The sequence below is a fragment of the Taeniopygia guttata genome, chromosome 1, assembly GCF_048771995.1.
Source record: "Taeniopygia guttata chromosome 1, bTaeGut7.mat, whole genome shotgun sequence".
Taxonomy (NCBI): Eukaryota; Metazoa; Chordata; class Aves; order Passeriformes; family Estrildidae; genus Taeniopygia; species Taeniopygia guttata.
This window is the reverse complement of record NC_133024.1, coordinates 70,548,775-70,567,075: the sequence shown is the minus strand read 5'-3', so window position 1 is coordinate 70,567,075 and position 18,301 is coordinate 70,548,775. Positions and strand designations below refer to the sequence as shown.

General features: G+C 43.1%; 1 protein-coding gene across 1 annotated transcript; it reads right to left on the bottom strand.

Moving 5' to 3' along the window:
• Positions 1–8,289: 8,289 nt before the first annotated feature.
• Positions 8,290–13,962, bottom strand: GJB2 (gap junction protein beta 2). Its single transcript, XM_072931023.1, has 3 exons — positions 13,863–13,962; positions 13,777–13,816; positions 8,290–11,594 (listed from the first exon to the last, which is right to left on the bottom strand). The coding sequence occupies exon 3, from the start codon at positions 11,570–11,572 to the stop codon at positions 10,895–10,897; it is 678 nt and encodes a 225-aa protein (XP_072787124.1). The 5' UTR covers positions 11,573–11,594; positions 13,777–13,816; positions 13,863–13,962; the 3' UTR covers positions 8,290–10,894.
• Between the last annotated feature and the right edge of the window lie 4,339 nt (positions 13,963–18,301).

The following is an 18,301-nucleotide window of genomic DNA, read 5'->3' as shown; positions in this document are numbered from 1 at the left end:
CTCCCCTCCCCGCCTCCCGCCGCGGCTTCGCACGGGACGGGCCGGCAGCCCCTCTCTTCACCCGGGAGGCTCCAAGCGGATTGTCTCCCTGGATTTTAAAATGTTTGTCACAGTGCAGATGACCCATCCCGCCTCCGCGGGATTTCCTGGGGAATAAAAGAGTATTTCCCGCTGAGGACAGGAGCGTGAGAAACCCCTCCCCGCCCCCCCGGACTCCGGCGCAGGGAGCGCTACGGGAGCCGCTGCCCGCTCGGCGCCGCGCCCCGCCGCCGAATGCGCCGCCCTCCGACAGGTGTCACAGATACCTGAGCAAAGGGGGGAAAAAACCCACCAAAACAACCAAACAACTTCACCAAGACGAGGGTTTTCTCTCTGAGAGCAGGTACACCTTGCAGGTGGTGCCTGTGTGTTCTGCATGAAGAGCCCCAAAGGCCTGACAGCCCCTTTTTTCTTTCCCTCCTCAGTCAGGATCAGCTATCCAGCTGTTGTGTGCAGAACTTTTGGAAAAAGAAAAAAACAAAAGCCCCCCAAAACAGAGATCAGTTATCATTGCTCTGAAAGTTATTATTTAAAAGTAGCTCTTGAAATTTTCAACACAAGTACTCAAAAATATTACTATCACCTATATTTTGGTTGGGCTTTCATGTGTTCTGTAGTGCTGCCCCAGGGAAAGAAAACAGCCACACAGCCTGGGCAGCATCTAAAGCAGAGTGGGAAGTGGTTCTGCTCAAAGCAGGTCGAGGGAGGTGATTTCTCCCCTGCTGTTCTGCTCTCCACCTGGAGTGCTGCATCCAGCTCAAGGGGCCCCCACCGTAAGACGGATGTGGATCTGTTGGAGTGAGTCCAGAGAAGGGCCATGAAGATGATCAGGGGGCTGGAGCACCTCTGCTATGAAGACAGGCTGAGAGATTTGGGGCTGTTAAGCCTGGAGAAAGGGGTATAAGGAGACCATACAGTACCCTCCCCGTTCCTAAATGGGCCTCCAAGAAAGCCAAAGAGGAGCTTAGTACAAGGGCATGTAGTGACTGGACGAGGGGGAAACTGAAGAGGAGTAGATTTCTATTAGATTTTAGGAAAAAAGTCTTCAGTGTGAGGGTGGTGAGTCACGGGAACAGGTTGCCCGGATAAGTTGCAGATGTCCCATCCCCTGAAGTGTTCAAGGCCAGGTTGGATAGGGCCATGAGCAACATGATCTAGTAGAAGGTGTCCCTACCCTTGGCCAGGGGAGTTGGAACTAGATGATCTTTAAGGTTCCTCCCAAACCAAACCATCCTATGGTCCTATGACTGTTCAGAGATGGGTGATACATCTGAAACACAGTGCTGCCATGATTGTAAGTGTGTCACAGGGTATCGCAGGGTTGACCCTGAAGCACTGGGCCATGAGAGGCTGTGTTAGGGTACCGGATGGAATCCCAGCAGCTGCAGTAACTCCTAACATTAAAACTTTCCTCATGCAGTAAAGTGTCTCAGCTCCTAAGTTTTAATAGCATGAAGCACAGGGTGTTTCTCTGATGGCTTTTTCACTCTATGGAAGTTTCAAGTGGTATTTCCCACTCCCTGTAGAAACTGGCCTTGACACCTGTTTTTTTTAAGAAAAATATTCTTACCCAGAAGGGCAGTAAGATTCTAGAGCATCCTTTTAATAGTGCCACTGAAGGTTTTTATGATAGAATCCTTTACATTTCAAACTAGGAGAAGCTGATGCAGTGCCTGCCTGCCATGGGACTACACCCATCAGCTAACAATTTCCTTTCCAAGAATTCCCTTCTCAGTTCATACAATGAGAGATTTGGTCTGTCACCAAAACCCTCTGGATCATTTGTAGAAAATGGGTCAGGCAAGGATGCAAAATCCATGGGGAAAACTTGAAGGAAGCAGTTTTAAAAGTGAAGAACCAATTAAGTACTGGTGAAAGCCCAAGCATGAAAGCATGTTGAGGACATATGACTTGTTAGTCATATACTAGAAAAGGAATATCTATAGCCAAACAAGGGATAAATAGAAAAAAGTAGAACTTGTTTCTCTGAGACGTTTATTCAGAAAGAAAATAGGCTCATATTTGGTTAAAGGTGTCCAAAAGTCACTCTTCATCTAGACTTTCTGACAGAAGGATTTTGTTGGAAGAGCCATCCTACTAGTTTCCTCATTTATTTTTAAAGAACCACAGCATTGTTAAGTCTCACTATGTTTAAAGGGTTCCCTCCATTGGCATTAACTCTAGACAGCAACACACAACGTGACGTTTAAATTTTTGCATTAAAATGCACACTTACAAATTTTTCAGGCTTCCTTCAATTAACTCAAAGTCACAGAATGATTAAGGTTGGAAGGGACCTCTTGAGACCATCCAGTCCAGCATCTTTGCCAAGGCAGAGTCACCTACAGCAGGTTATACAGGAACATGTCCAGGTGGATTTTGAATGTCTTCATAGAGGGATTAATTATCTTCTTTAGTACTGTCTTTTGTCTTCCATCCAAGCCTCCACACAGGTGACACCCCTGTTCCACATGTAGACAGACATTTAGCAATACATTATATGGCTGTCACAGAAACAAAGTGAATTCAGGAAGTGGGGAAATCAGGCAGGCGGGTATTTTTAAAATTAGATGAGTCAGGTTTTCATTACAAAGTACACAGAAAGAAAACAAAAAAACAGACACTGAGCTTTATGAAATGATAAAAAGATCTCACAAGTTAAGGAGATATTTCTTGATTGGTCTTAATCTGAACCTGAGCTGCTGCTTAACAAGACAAATAGACATTTTCAGATCAGTATTGATCTAAAACAGCTTTTCACCCCTTGCTGTTTCTAATGTAAACATCTATTTTACAGAAGAAGATCACTCTTATGTAACTGTGCATCCAAGCACAGTCTGGTGGAAAGACCCCTAAACTGTAGTACATGTCTTCAGTCAGAAGCCATGCCAAAGTGACATGTGGCTCAGCAGTGCTGACAGCAGTTTTATCCACACAGTCAGCTGGAAAAAAGAGCTACAGATGCCTTCAGTTCAGCTCATTGTGGCAAAGTACGGTATGTCAGTAAAGAGAATTGTGCTTGACATGCCACTGCCCTACAGAAGATGGCACTAAAGATATTTAAATTCTAGAAAAGTGTACTACCTACGGAAACACAGCTTGAAGCAAGGAGGATTAAAATCTCTAGTTGTTTTCTTCATAGATGAATCAAAGTACTTTCAAATTAATTAAATAATACATAATATAAATGGAAGATGTGAAAGATGGAAGTTGTAGTTTGATCTCCTATTATAAACTAATTTTTATTATTGTACCAGTTAGTGATTAGTGTTCTGTTCGACACTACTGCTAAGAACATCAGAGGAGGCAGCTCAAGAGCTGTTGTCAGGAAGTGTTTTTATTTCTAGTTTTGTAGGACAACACTGTGAGTTCTAATAGGTAGGAATGGAGGCACAGGAAGACTAAATATCTTGTCCTAAGTTATATGGTTCTGAGAATAGCACTGAAACTCTAGGCTGGTGTTCAACCCACCAGAACTAGCTTCCTCTGGTCCTTTCTGGTTCTTTCCTTTGGGAATGTGGGAAGTATCCTAGTACTACAACAAGAACAACAACAATATAAATCTGAATGTTCTGGGATATGGAACAGCAAGATGCTTCTCATTCACCTTCATGGAATGTAAAGCTCCATGTAAGATGTAGCAGAGGGAGAACTATAACTGGACAAGCCAGGCATCTGTTAGGAGGAAGAGTCAAACAGAGAGACATAGGACATGCAGACCCCTAAGAGGAATTAGGCCTGCTATCACTCTGTCATGGTGTGATGCTATTTTTTTTTTCTGACACTACAGACAGAAATATGAAATAAAAATATTGGTGTTTGAAACACTTCAATTCCTGCCACAACAGGAAATTTGGCAGAAATCTGAGCTGAAGAAAACAAATTTAGAATGCAGAGTTCAAATAGTTCACTGCTGTGTTAGTGAGTTACACAAAAGTTGAGGAAAGATTGTGTTGGAATAAGGAAGAAGATGGCCAGTAGCTGAGAAGCAGGGCCAGCAGAGAGGAATAGGGAGCACAGAAGGGTACAGCAGCAAAGGGAGAACAGGCAGCTAAGGTTTTTGCCTTTCTAGTATCAGTCACTCAGGAAAACACAGCCAGAGGCTGTGGTTTGAAATTACAGCATGTGTAGCAGTGAATAAACTTCATGTTGCCGTTCTCTCCACCCCTTCCACTCACTCCCTGAAGCTCTTCTTGCCCAACACCGTGGCTTACTGCCCCACAGTCTTGTCAGTGTGGAAGTTCATATGGCCTCCCTGTAATGAAGCTCAAGGAATTAATCCATTTGAAAAACAAACCAGCAAAGCAAAACATTTGTTTCTTCATCAGCTACAACAGTGGGCCAGTCCAGTGCTGAGCACAGCTGTGCAAACAACTGTGCTGGCTCAGTGAAGGTCCTGGAGTTGAAGGCACCATGTTGCATGGGGACAGGATAAGAATGAATAGGAAGGAATGACACCAGTATTAATGCTCTAAACTAGTATTGCCAATGGGCAGTTCATTGTGCCAAACCACAACCATGGCTTCTGAACAAGGATGTTTTTTCTCATTGTGCTCAGGATAAGAGCAAATACAGTATGTTTTACCGGGAATATACCTGGGTGTCATGCATGATAAATTTGTAAAGGCCTCAAATAATTACAGCCTTCCACAGAAAGGAACAGCAATAGGCATCTTGCTTTAAAATAGAAAAACCAGTATTATGTAAAGGAAAATTCCTCTACAAAATTCAAACTGCTGCACAATGTGATGGTCTGCCTTTGGAATTAAAAAAATCAGTAACACAAAAATGGCATGTCCATTGGTGGGAAATAATCTCCTGGCTGCAGACCAGGCTTCAGTGAACCCCACCAGTGTTTGCACATATAATAAAATGGGCAGCAAAATGAACAGTGATCAAAACTGAACAGTGATCTGGGTTTCTCTTTCTCCTGTTGAGACAAATGCCTGTTTTGTGAGACACACAACCAAGGCATAAGGAGTTTTTTGCTAATTGTGCTGAGAAAAAAAAAAAAAAACAAAAAACAACACACATTTCATTTAAATTAATTTGAATTTTAATTACTCACAATGCCACCTCATATACCTAGTTAAGTGGAACATACTATAGCACACCAATGTCTTATTCCAGTTGCTAAAAGCACAAAGGAATCACGTTGACAGAGATGGTCCTGGACAAATGCTGCACTGGCAAACAGACTTTTGGGGGCTAACAAGACAGAAAACTTAATTTCAAACATCCTGTTTTTGACAAACCTTGAATGCATACCAGTATGATATTTTTTTCAAGTCAGTCACGTTATTGTGTATTGTTCCCCAGATGATCTTCCAGGAACTCCAGCTCTTCTTTACAAAACTGTTCTTTGCTTCAGAACAGGTCTCCCATCCAATAGTTTTGCAAGTGCTTCATGTTTCACAACAGAAGCACTTAGACCTTCCTACCTTCTAAAACTGCTATTGTTAAATAATTTCTCCCGGTGATAAAGATCTTATTGAATCCTAAGCTTATCTTCCCATGTACCTGCAGATCCTCCCAGATGCATACAGTTTATCCCATTTGGTGGATCCTGATGCTCTGACAATGAGTAATTAATAACTATTTTACTGCAATACACAAAAGCAGCTTTAATGGCATAGACAGAAATTATGCCTGACAAATCCATGTTGCAATGTCTCATTTAGTCTTCTATCAGATAACAATGAGGGAATGATTTAGTCAGTTTGCTGCTCTGTGTCTTTGTGCACGTGTGTGTGTGTGTGTGTGTGTGTGTGTGTGTGTGTGTGTGTGTGTGTGTGTGTAGAGGAACAGACTGGGTTTTTTTCATCTGTGCTGGACAGATTGTGGAAGCTGTTTAACCTGTATATTAAGCACGCAGTCCTTGGAAAGGATGCAATACCTAGAGCAGGGACATGACAAACTGCAAGCAGACATTACAAAATAGTACAGGTTTGACATCTTTACCACACAATAATTTTTTTTTTTCTGGCACCTGTTGCAATGATCTTAACAAACATTAACATGTTTGATTAAGCTGTTCTGATCCCTGTGAACATGACGCAGCTGTCACCTTTGTCTTTCAATTGGGAAAACTCAGTGACAATGAGAGTCTGGGCTGACTCTGTGTACCAGGACTGCCATTATACTTTCAAATCAAGTGAAGGAATTCTTGTGATGAAGGAAATGTTGATAGTCGGATAACAAACAGATAGCAAGTTTTCCAATCATCACAACAGAAGTGCAGCATTCCTCCTGCTAATGTGTGGATTGCTGAGAGGTGTGGGAGGAGTTTTTATATATTGTCATAAAGATTGAACCTCCACAGAAAATTATCTGCAGGACACTTTTAAACCCTGTTTCATTATCTCAACTTACACAGTTTTAAGCCTGCTACTGTCTTTCCCAGATGATGTATCTAAATTACCATAATTGTCAAGACAACAGAAAATATACATCTTGCTTAAGTAAGTAAACCTGCCCAGCACAGCCTATCCATTGAAAGATGCCTTGTGCTTCAGACCAGTGTGTCTGCACCACACACTACAGTATTCCTTTTCCTGGGGACTATGCCAGGCTATGACTGTAATGCTGGTTCTTAGCAGCACACAGAATATATGCTGCTGTTCAAAACATCCATCTACAACCTGCATCCATCTACAACCTGCAGCCATGCATGGCTCAACTCTACAAGTTCTCTAAGTTCACTGAAAACATACTTCCCTAAACTGCATAATTCTGGTACTGATACATTCTTTTGCCACATTGACTTATGCAAGCATTTGTTAGTTAGATGGCTAATTAAAATACAATAGATTTGGCTATTCACATAGGGCTGATAGATGTGAAATAATCTCTGAGTTAGTGGCAATGATGAAACTGTCAGAAAAAGGGAGAAGGTAAGTGTGATGATGTGATGTGACCAATTCTGACATTTAAATCTACAGTAGTATGGGGTACCAGCCATAGCAAGAGCAAGGAATGTTCTCAGAAATTGAGGGTTTGAGATGTGACTTGTTTCCTCATCTAGGCCTTCCAAATTAAAGATCAATGCATTTCCAAGCCTAGGTTATAAAAACTTTCATTTAGTGACTAGGAAACTTTGTATAGAAAATAGCCAAGTCAAAGCTGAGCCAGCTTTACACAAGAGAAATATAATCCATGAGAGAAAATGACAATGACAAGCTAGGGTGGTCAAATAGGGACAAAAGTGTAGGTACCTTCTGAACTGTCTTGAAAGTCATTACCATTAGTCTTAGCTCATTAAATTTCAAATAGTTACCGTTACTCTTGCCACTGTCTGCAAACTAGTTCAAATGACTATGTAGATAATAAGATGGTAAAAAATCAAATGAGCCTGTAATTAATTGTCAGGGTAGCGGCTGTCCTGAATATCAGAACAGGTGAACAAAAATACGGTGCAATTCTTTGAGTGTGATATTGTTTCGGGGTAAACCCCATTAGCCTAAATTTAAGGCGAGGAAATTATAATTAGAGAAAAAAAAAAAAAAACAGATTGATTTTCATCAGGTTTAGTTTCTAGCAAAGTGCTCTTAGCTGTTCCTTACTGCTACAGTACATTTTTTACAGCTTGTAACAGAGGTGCTATTTTGAATTGAACCTCCATAGTACAGAACTACACTTCTCTGTATGGACCATATAATTTGTCTTTTATATTTGTCCTCAGATATAAAATAACTTAGCATGTTGGCTTATAACTGCAAACAACAAAAGGATATTTTAATTTTTGCCTAAAAAAACCTTTAACAAAGGTACTTCTATATCCAGAAGTCATAAATACAGAAGATCTATACTTCTGGTTTCCTTTTAAATCACTCTTTTCCCCAAGGTAGTTATGATATTTTTTCTGTCTGGGTCCATGAGTTACCAATGAAGTTTGCTTCCCTTCATCTCCTTACTCTTCTGACAAACATGTTTGTAGCTTTGGTTTCAAGGTTTTGGATCGAAGTTTAACCTGATTGAGTCAATGGTGATTTTTCCTGGCAATTTCAGTCAAAGAATAATTCTAGCCAGTCCCATTCCTACACTCCCCAGTTCTGATACCACTTTGTTAGACACTTCATGGCCTGGCTATGCTGGAGACTGAACAGTGAGGAATCAGCTGCTTTTAGTCATGACCTCAGATTTGCTGCTTAAGTTTTTGACATGCTTTGCAATCTTAATTCTGAGGAGAGTCTAGGAACCAAGTACCAAATGCAGACACTACTAGTGCTTTTCAGGAAAGAACACGCACAATTTCAACACAACAATATATTTTAATCCACATAGAATCCATTGTATAAGGTCAGCTATGCAATGTAGCACATGTAGAAATAGGTGCAATTCCCATGCTCCTATAAAGTATCTGATTTTTTTCACAAAGCAGCTATTCAGTTAAATTAAATATACACAGATCTCAGAGCTGTCATTGCCTGATGCTGCAGTTCTGGATCAAAGCCCTCTCTTGGCTACATCCAAACACCTTCCCCAGTTCTATCTTTTTTTGCTGTTTGATAATCTGTTTGCCAAACTGCTAATTGAAGATAACTTCATAGTGTTAAGTGTTAACAGTTTTGGTGTATCTAGGTCCAAGTTCCAGCTAAATTCAAAGGTAGGTGGCAAAAACAAACTCTTTCCCCATGGAGCTGGTTAAGTTTATCAGCCTTTTCCAGCTGCAAGGCTGTCTTAAACAGCATATTTGATTTCAAGTGGAGCACATATGTGACCTTCCACTATGAGTTCAGGAAACCTCAGGGTAACAGGCAGTGTAAACAATGGAAACCAACCTGCAACAGAAGGCTAAAATCCTTACACTAGCTCTTGGCTATTGAATATAGTACTGTCACATATGTTTGCCATTATGGTAAACAGATCTTCATTAGATACATTAGTTAACACACAGCATGTAAAAGTAATACAGAAAACAGACACAACAAAAGTGCTTTAATTATAACTTCAGGGGAAAAAAATCTTGTGACAAAAGAAATGTAATACTAGAGCACTGGGACTAGTTTGCTCTCTTTGTACTTGTACGTGGAATAATGCAGGAACTCAATCAAGCACAAACCTGGTATGTGCCAAACTGTGTTCTTTGGAGTTGAATTAAGGATGTTTTCAGAGTCCAAGTTTCCAGTCCAGTTCATTATGAATGACCTTTATCTTTTTTTTCATGGTCTGAGGATGGTGTTTTTATGGCTTTCCTCAGAGATGACAGATTTCCATCTGCAGTCAAGCTGTAACACTCATAGCTCACAAGCAAGGTAAACCTATTTATGCTCCACTTTCAGTGCACAATGAAGGTTCATGGGTCTTAACTAATGCAACTTTGTTTACTCCAGCAGTGACAAATTTAAATGTACAGCAAAAGATGAACACAAATAGAGAAGTTGAACTAGTGCTCATTTATTTTGGGGAAAAGCCAATTATTAAAGCTAAGGAGGAGAAACAGACAGCTTTCTGAAGTGGGTTCAATGGACAGGCACTTGGGAATATAAACTGTGTTGCCCTAAATGCCATATGCTGCCCATTACAGGCATAAAACACCTTTAGAGACTACTTTGAGACAAGACCACACTGATCCATATAGTACTTCAGATTAATAATATAAAATTCACAGCACAGCACTGTGAACTTTAAAAGAAATATCAAGTTCCTCCTCATTTCTGATTGGGTTCCTTTGCTGTTTTAGCTCTCCAAGCTGTGTGTAATTCTTGCTAGGCCAACTTTAAGAAAAGGAATGGTGATTTAATCTCACTATGTGGAATGTCAGAGACCGGGAGTGGTTTGCTCAACTCATTTCAAGGGCACCTCAGATTAGGAGAAGGTTTTATGAAGAAAAGCTGTGCAGGCTAGATAGAAAAAAAGGAGCAAGCAAAGGAGCACTGGCTATCATGATGTAAGTTGAAGTACTTCTTTTGGATAACCAGCAGGAAAAAAAAAAGACAGTTTTTTCTTGGTTTTTATTGGAAACTTTTAAAAAATTATTTTAAGAGTATACAGCTGAGTGAGGCAGTCAAGTGGTAAAATGTCTCTTCATCAGATAAAGTCTACTGTACCAAAATTATTGACAATGCATTGGAAGAGAAGGAGGAAGACAGTTGAACTGCCTCCACCCTCCCAGAGGTGACAATCCTTTTTCATCTGATCAAGAGAATGAAAAATGAACTTCATTTCTCCCACTGCTGTAGTCTCTGTGACTATGGGGAGGCAGCACTGACCTAATGGCAATCACAGGCCCCCCCAACCCTTAAGGAAATGCTTCTCAGTGCAGGCAAGGAGATGAGAAGGACAAAACATGCTGGTGCTCAGCAAAACTGATAGCACACACTGCCAGAGTATGTGCTCCTACACCATTTTCTCGCTCTCCAGATTACTTAGAGAGGACACCTAGTATAACACAATCACCTCCCAAGTCTTCTTCCTTCTCAAAAGCTGTGATGTACCCCAAAAAATCCTTTACCCACTTTTCACCAAAAAACTTTGATACTGTTTTGCCTCTGAGCCAACAGTGTGTTTGTGATTCCTGGATCTCATCTGGGCACTAGAGCCTTCTCTGGTCCTTTCCACTCCCAGTGTTTGAAGAGTTAACTGTCCCAACAATAGGATCCCAGCAGTAGGCATACTTGGAGAAGCTGGTGCCAGAAGGCTGCTCTCTAATTGTGGATGCAGGAATACTGAATTTTCTTACGATCTTTAAAACCTACCTCAGCATCAGCTTCCCAGGAAGGCTATGAGTTTTAAAACACAAAAGAACATTCATTTTTTATCCTTTTCCTTGAGTATGAAAATATTGTTTATTTTTTTCTTACACCTAAGAAAGTTGAAGGTAATTGGGAAGCCAGTAAATCCTGAAATTGGGGACTTATTTCAAAACTGTTGTTTTCCCAGATTCTTTCATGCAAATTTTTATCACTAGGTAACACAACTCAGCCAGATTCAACATCATGCAGATCCCAGATACAGCAAGCATGAAAATAGTAAATGTGGTTTTCTCAGTGGGCCGAGACACAAAACAATCCACAGTGTTGGGGCAGGGCCAAGCGTCGCACTTCACCAGGCGGGGCATCTGGTAGCCATCGTACATGTAATAGAACACATACATGAAGACGGCTTCAAAGATGATCCTGAAGAAGATGCTGCTGGTGTACGTCCACCACAAGGGGCCCCGAATGTGAATCTTTTTATTTTTTAGCTCTTCAATATCAATTTTCTCACCATTTCTGAACCGCCTTTTCTTCTCATGTCTGGTGTAAGCCACATGCATGGCCACCAGTAGTGCAGGTGTGGAGACAAAGATCAGCTGCAGGGCCCAGAGTCTGATGTGAGAGATGGGGAAAAAGTGATCATAGCAAACATTTCTGCAACCAGGCTGAAGTGTGTTGCAGACAAAATCTTGTTGTTCATCTCCCCAGACTCTCTCTGCAGCCACAACCAGGATCATGATACGGAAGATGAAGAGGACTGTGAGCCATATCTTCCCAATACTGGTGGAGTGCTTATTTACACCTCCCAAAACACCCTGCAGAGTTCCCCAGTCCATCTTCTTTTCTGTGTCCTTTTACCTGCAGGATGACAAAATACACAGAACAGTTACTTTTCAAACTGAAAAATCATCTCTAAACCTGTGAAAAAGGGAACTTCCTAACAGTCTCTCCAGAGCCATAGGCAAGTGTAAGTCACTTTCATTTATGTTACCTATATGTTTATGGATTAAAACAACTTATTAAACTCTCCCTTTTCCATCGTTTATGATGGGACCAGCATACCTCAGTGTATTATTCAAGAAGGCTTTGGGCAGGAAATAAGTACATATTAATACAGTTCCTCTGTACATCCTCTTATGCTCCTTCCCTTTTGGTGGACTCTAGTCAGCATTTTGCCCCACAGTGGACTTTCCAAAGCAATAGAAATTATTATCACTGCACAAGTTAAGCCACATCTAGACAAACTAGAGTCTTCTCTAGCATTTTTAAAGGATCTCTTTACCAACACCATAGCCCTAGAAGGCCGAGGTGATTTCTTTGTCCTAGATGTAAATACTACTTAGCCTTTTTCAGCAGGAGTCCTTGCTGCACAGACACACCTCCAGCAGGCCTCTCAGGCTTTCTGTTGCAGCTCAGACAAGGTCCTTAATCTCAAAAGTTCAACGTTTGAATTTGCTAACAGTGGTGAGAAGCCTCAAGACAGTTCTGTGAGGGCTGCATGCTTATATAGCACAAACCAACAGGGAAAGGCAGAGAGAGCAGAGCCTGCCCTTCCACATTCATTGCTATGTCATCCAAAAAAGGAGGCAAACAGAGTTACAGGGTTGAGAAGAAAAAGCCTTCAGCTGAAGAGTTTATGTTGATTTTCCAGATGCTATCACACTTCAGCAGAATACAGAAAGTCAAACAGAGAAGATCCATTTCAAGTTTTCATCCTGCTCTCTAAAAAACTAAAATCCACTCTTCACCCTTTTGAAAGTAAATTTTGCTGAAGTTCAGACTTCAGTCTCAGGGCTCAGCTTTCACTGATTGCAGCCATTTGGAAACTATCGCTGAAATGGTCAAAACACTTTGAAACCCGACCTGGGAACCTGCATAGCTGGTCCATCATGTCTCAAGGCTAGACTGGGAGAGCCATGCAGGCCATGGATAAGAGCTCCATCTCCTCTTGGGGTTGGCTGTGCGCTGTGGGAATAGCATGGTACCTTGCAAGGCAACACAGGTCAAAGTTTACAAAAATCTCTCATTCTCACACATCAGAGAGGGGAAAATAGAACTTTTTACCCTGGTGTAGTTACAGCCCAACCAAAGGAAAAAACGTGCCCTAACACATACCCTCGGTATGAGGGCCTAGCTTGTACGGACAAGCCTGGAGGCAAGAGGGAGAGGTCAGATTTACTGTGATGTGAAAAGGTGAAATTGGGTAAGGCAAAAAAGAAAACAACTTTGAAGAGATGACTGGAATTCCTGAGATTTGTCATGCTTTGTCTCTGCTGAAACTGGCACCATTTTATACTGACTTAACCTGCAGGCTATGATGAGATCACTGCATCATTCTGGTAAGAATTCCCTCCTATCTGTTGTACAGTCATTAAGTCAGTGAAACCTTCACAAGAAGCTAATCAGAACTGAAGGAAAGTCTGGGAAGTGCATATCGCTGAGCTGAACAGCCTGAGCTCCAGGTGCCATCTCACACTGCAGTTCTGAATCAAGGGCGCAAGTCTGTGGGGGGGAAGAAAAAACCTTTTCTCCCTCTCATCTGCCACTACCGAAACACTGCAATTGGCTGTTAGGGAGCCAATTCACCCGGACCCCCAACTTGCCGACCAAGACACTGAAACCACTCCAAATCCCCACTCTGGGCTAGAAGCTGGATCTTGGCCCCTCCCTCCGCGCCGATCTCTATCCCGCCGAGTTCCCGCGCGGCCGCGAGCCTCCAGCGGAAGGATGCGGCAGGATCCGGGCAAACACCGGCTTTGGCTCGGAGGTCCGACGGCTCCTCCCGGGACGCGCTGCGCGATCCGAACCTGCCGGCCAGCCGCAGGCACCGGCCCCGGCCCCTGCCCCGCCGGTGCCGGGGGCTGACAGCCCCCGCCCAAGCACGGCTTGCCCGGGGTCGGGACTGCGGCGTGGCTGCCCCAGACCTGCCGGGGCGGCCCCGACCCGAGCCCCACTCCAGCACAGGGATCGCCACCCGCTCGGAGGCGCGCACAGCCTGATCCCACCGGTGCGGCAGGCGGGAGCCGCTCCGGACCCTCACCTGGCACGGCTGGGCAGGACACAAGGAAGCCGCTCCGGACCTTCGCCTGGCACGGCTGGGCAGGACACAAGGAAGCCGCCCCGGACGCTCCGCTGGCACGGCTGGGCAGGACACGCGGGATGTGACAGGCGCGCCGGGCTACTCCAAGGTCCGCTGGCGCCTGCGGAGCGGGCAGCCCGAGCCTGTCCGGCCCCGAGTTTTAAGGTCCCTCCCCGTTCACCTGAAGCCGCTTTTAACCCGCCCCCGCCCGTCCGCGCCCGCCCCCGCCCGCCCCCCGCTCCTCCGGCCGCCCGCGGAGGCGGCGGTGGGAGCCCGGGCCGAGCCGAGCCGAGCCGCGGGAGCTGAGCCGCAGCCGGCGGCGCTGGGCTCTGCCGTGCCCGCGGGGCGGGAGCTGCTGCGGACGGAGCGGGACTGGGGACGGTCCCGCGGGAGCGCCCTCGGGTTCGCCCGGGACGTCCATGAGCACAGGGCGCGCATCGGGCAGAACGGACCTGGTACCCTGCAAATACGGCCCGGCGCTGGGATTGACTCCCAAGTGTTGGCAGAAAACACGTCCCGGAGGGAAATCAGTCCCGCGGGACACTCCGAAACTGCCCCTGAGCCGTGGCAGCCGGAGGAAATCGTCACCTTGAGAAAGTTGGGACTATGTTCACATAAAACACAGCTCCCATAGATCTTCTCTGGGGTGAGACAAGGCTACAGAGAAACTTCTCTCTTCAGGGTCCTTCTTAGTTTGGAAGACAAGGAGTAGGTAAATTAGTTAATGAATTGATAATTAAAAATTCTGGGTAGCCAGATGTAGGCATAACAAGGGCAACAGGTAGCTAAAAGCAGGATAGACGTAAGATGCTTGGTTTTTCTTTGAAATGGAATTCCTTACTAGGGTGCACAGCCTTGATTTCACTGCTACTGCGCAAAGGGAGTGAGGATTAAAGTTGGTTTTGTGAGAAAAAGTAATCTAGCAGGAAGTATGAAGAGTGACTCAAATCAGAGTTACTTGCCATGTGAAGATCTGTCAGGAGGTGTTATTTATCTGGCGATTGAGCTCTATTGTTCACAATTGGAAAAAAAAAAAGTTTCTTCTTATTATAGTACTCTTTAAGGAAAGGTTTTGTGGACAAAGTCCAATCCATCCAAGTATGAATTATTTGTATCAGCACTAGAAGCCATTACCTTGGGTTTTGCTTGTAACATATAAAGTATACCCAGTGTTGCTCTCAGACTCAGGTTAGCCTCACACAGTCTGAACTTCACCCAAAGGATCCAACCAAGCATGACTTCTATTAAATTATGTTTGATTACAACTTAGTAAAGAGTCTTGGCTTTTCAAAACACTGCAAAAATTCCTACCAGAAATGAATGCTGTGTTAAAAAGGATGTATAAGAAAAATAATAAACATTTGTCTGAAAATGCTGTGTTTGATACTGTATATAGAAGTAAAGCTCTGTATATTACACCTAGTGCTGAGCCTGGTTTTGTGACATGTGTCTGGGAGTAGAAATGCTTTCATCAGTAGGGACTTAAATAATATTTAAATTTGATCTAGTAATTTGTATAGATAACAATTACTAGAAACTAAAATTTGTGTGTGTATCTGCAAAATTACAAATTAATTTGGCTTTGCTCTCAGAGGTTTAGAAAGTTAAGTTGGACTTCATAGAATATTCTGAGTTGGAAGGGACCCACAAGGATCGTTGAGTCCAAGTCCTAGTCCTGCACAGGACACCCCAAGAGTCACACCAGTGCTTAAGAGCATTGTCCAAATACTTCTTGAACTCTGTCAGGATCGATATTGTAACCACTTCTCTGGGGAAACTGTTCCAGTATCCAACCACCCTCTGGGTGAAAAACCTTTTACTAAAATCCAGCCTACACCTCCCCTGATACAACTCTAGACCATTCCCTTGGGTCCTGTCACTGGTCATCAAAGGGGAGAGGCCAATGTCTGCCCCTCCTCTTCCCCTCAGGGGAAGCTGAAGACTGCAATGAGGTCTTTCCTCAGTCTCCTCCAGGCTGAACACACCAAGTGACACCAGCTGCTCCTCATATGGTTTCCCCTCAAGGTCCTTCTCTACCTTGTTGCCCTCCTTTGGACGCTCTTCTAGTCTGATGTCTTTTTTATATGGTGGCACCCAGAACTGCCCCCAGCACTCGAGGTGAGGCCGCCCCAGTGCAGAGCAGAGCAGGACAATCCCTTCCTTTGCCCAGCTGGCCATGCTGTGCCTGGTGCCCCCAGGACAGGGTTGGCCCTCCTGGCTGCCAGGGCACTGTTCCCTCATGTTCAACTTGCCACAGACCAGGGCCCCCAGGTCCCTTTGTGTGGCACTGCTCTCCAGCATCTCATTTCCCAGTCTGTACATCCAGAGTTGCCCCATCCCAGGTGCAGAATCCAGAGCTTTCCCATGCTGAACTTCATCTGCCCTTTCATCTGCCCAGCCCTCTCATTTGTCCAGGTCTCTCTGCACAGCCTCTCTGCCCTCAGGTGACTTGATAGCTCCTCCCAATTTAGTGTCATTGGTGAACTTAGTATATGTTTGAGTCCTGCATCCAAGTAATTTATGAAGATGTTGAAGAACGCAGGGCCTGAGAGGGAGCCCTGTGGAACCCCAGTAGTGACAGGTCGCCAGTCTGATATCACCCCATTCCCTGTTAACCCTATGTGCCCAATCCATGAACCAGTTGCTCACCATGTTTGCATGACATGCTTATCCAGGTGTATGCTGGACATTTTGTTCAGAAGGGTGCTGTGAGAGTATTAAAAGCTTCACTGAAACCTAAGATCTTTAAAGAATCTAAAAAAAAAAAAAAAAGATCTTGAATAGTTAACTATGTTTTATTAAATGAAACCCAGGTTTGATACATAGTAATTGTAAATGGTTCACAGCTTGTGTTGCTCAGCATTTTTCATTTACAACCAAACAAATTATGTGTTAAAGCTGAGTGCTATTTTTAGTTTCTTTGATTTTTGTTTGGTCATGTATCTAATGCTTTTTTTGGGAAGGAGAGGGAAATCATAGCAAGGAATTCTGGCAGAGCATACATACAGGGTTGCAGGATTGTTGCATACACTTTTCTTAACACCTGTCTCATTGGCAGGAGGTGCAAGAGACAAGTTTTAACAACTCTGGAATCCGTAAAGGTTCATCTGTATGCAAGGGGGTAGCATTGAAGTTGGTGAATGCTATGAAGTGTTCATGTATATAGAAAACATTGTTTCTTGTGGATAATAAAGTAATGCAGAAATAAAAGCTTTATAAAAATAGGAAAACAAATACTGTTGTAACTTCCTCAACTCAGAAACAGGTTTTAGCTTATCTCAGGATAGCAGAAATCTTGGCATCATCTCCCAGTAATGTCCTATGGCTTTCCAAGGACTGTGTCTTCATCTCTGTATTCAACAACCCCCAGGCACCTCCAGAGGCTCTGTCTAGATCTATAATTTTAATATTTTTAATAGCACTTGTTTTACTCTCTTCTTTGCCTAACTATGTTTTGATGTCACCTCTATATGGCTTATATAAATATTTAATATATAGTCCATATATATATATATATATAAGTCCACATGATCCTGGAGTAATTAACTCAATAGCATAATTATGTGTGGTGAAAGAGAGAAAAATTTCATTTCCTGAAAACTTGCTCTTATATAATTTCATAGGACATTCCCAAGTCCTCACCATTGGGAGTAATAGCTAATTATCTTTCCTTGTTCATCTCCTTTAAGAGTGTATAAACTTCTGTCATACCCTCTCTCCATCCTTTTTATTCTGTGCTGAAAGGCTTAATTTCTTGAAGCTCCATGCAGGAGCTGTTATATATCTTTATGATTCTCATCACAACTTGTGATGTGTGTAATTTTTACAACATCAGTCCAAGTACCTGCACAGTTTATAAATTCACAGATCAATGCTTCCTGTGGCATTCGCCATCATTTTCTGGTAATTCCTGTTTACTTGTTTTCATTTTTCAGGCACATTATAGCAAAAAGTAAATTTTTTCATAGTCATCCAAGATTCTTTCCCAAGCATTGTTAGAAATTAGAACAGGACCTCCTCTGGTACACATATGCCCATACACTTGAATAGGTGTATTTTGAACTAATTTTCACACTGTGTATTAGTTTGCATCACCAGATGCCCAGGTTCACTTGCAACTTTATTATCCTGTTGCACTGGATAAGATCTGCTGTTCCGTATGGTCAGGTTTAGTTTTTAATACCAGAAAGCACCACTTCTATAATTCACAAAGATTTTGATTTTTGCTGATTCATATGTGTAGCAACCTCCTTATTCACCACTTTTGCTTCAAATGGGGCTCTTTCAACACCTAGCAGCTTACTCAGTACTTGTCATGCACAACTGTAATTTATCAACTGGAAATGCAGCTATAGACTCAGACCACACTTTGGAAATAGTTTTAATTTCTTTGAGGCTGGATTAAACATGTTACACCTGGCATTTTTGCACTAACATCAGCAACAAAAGCACCTTCCCAGTTCAACTCAGCATGTGTAACCAGTTC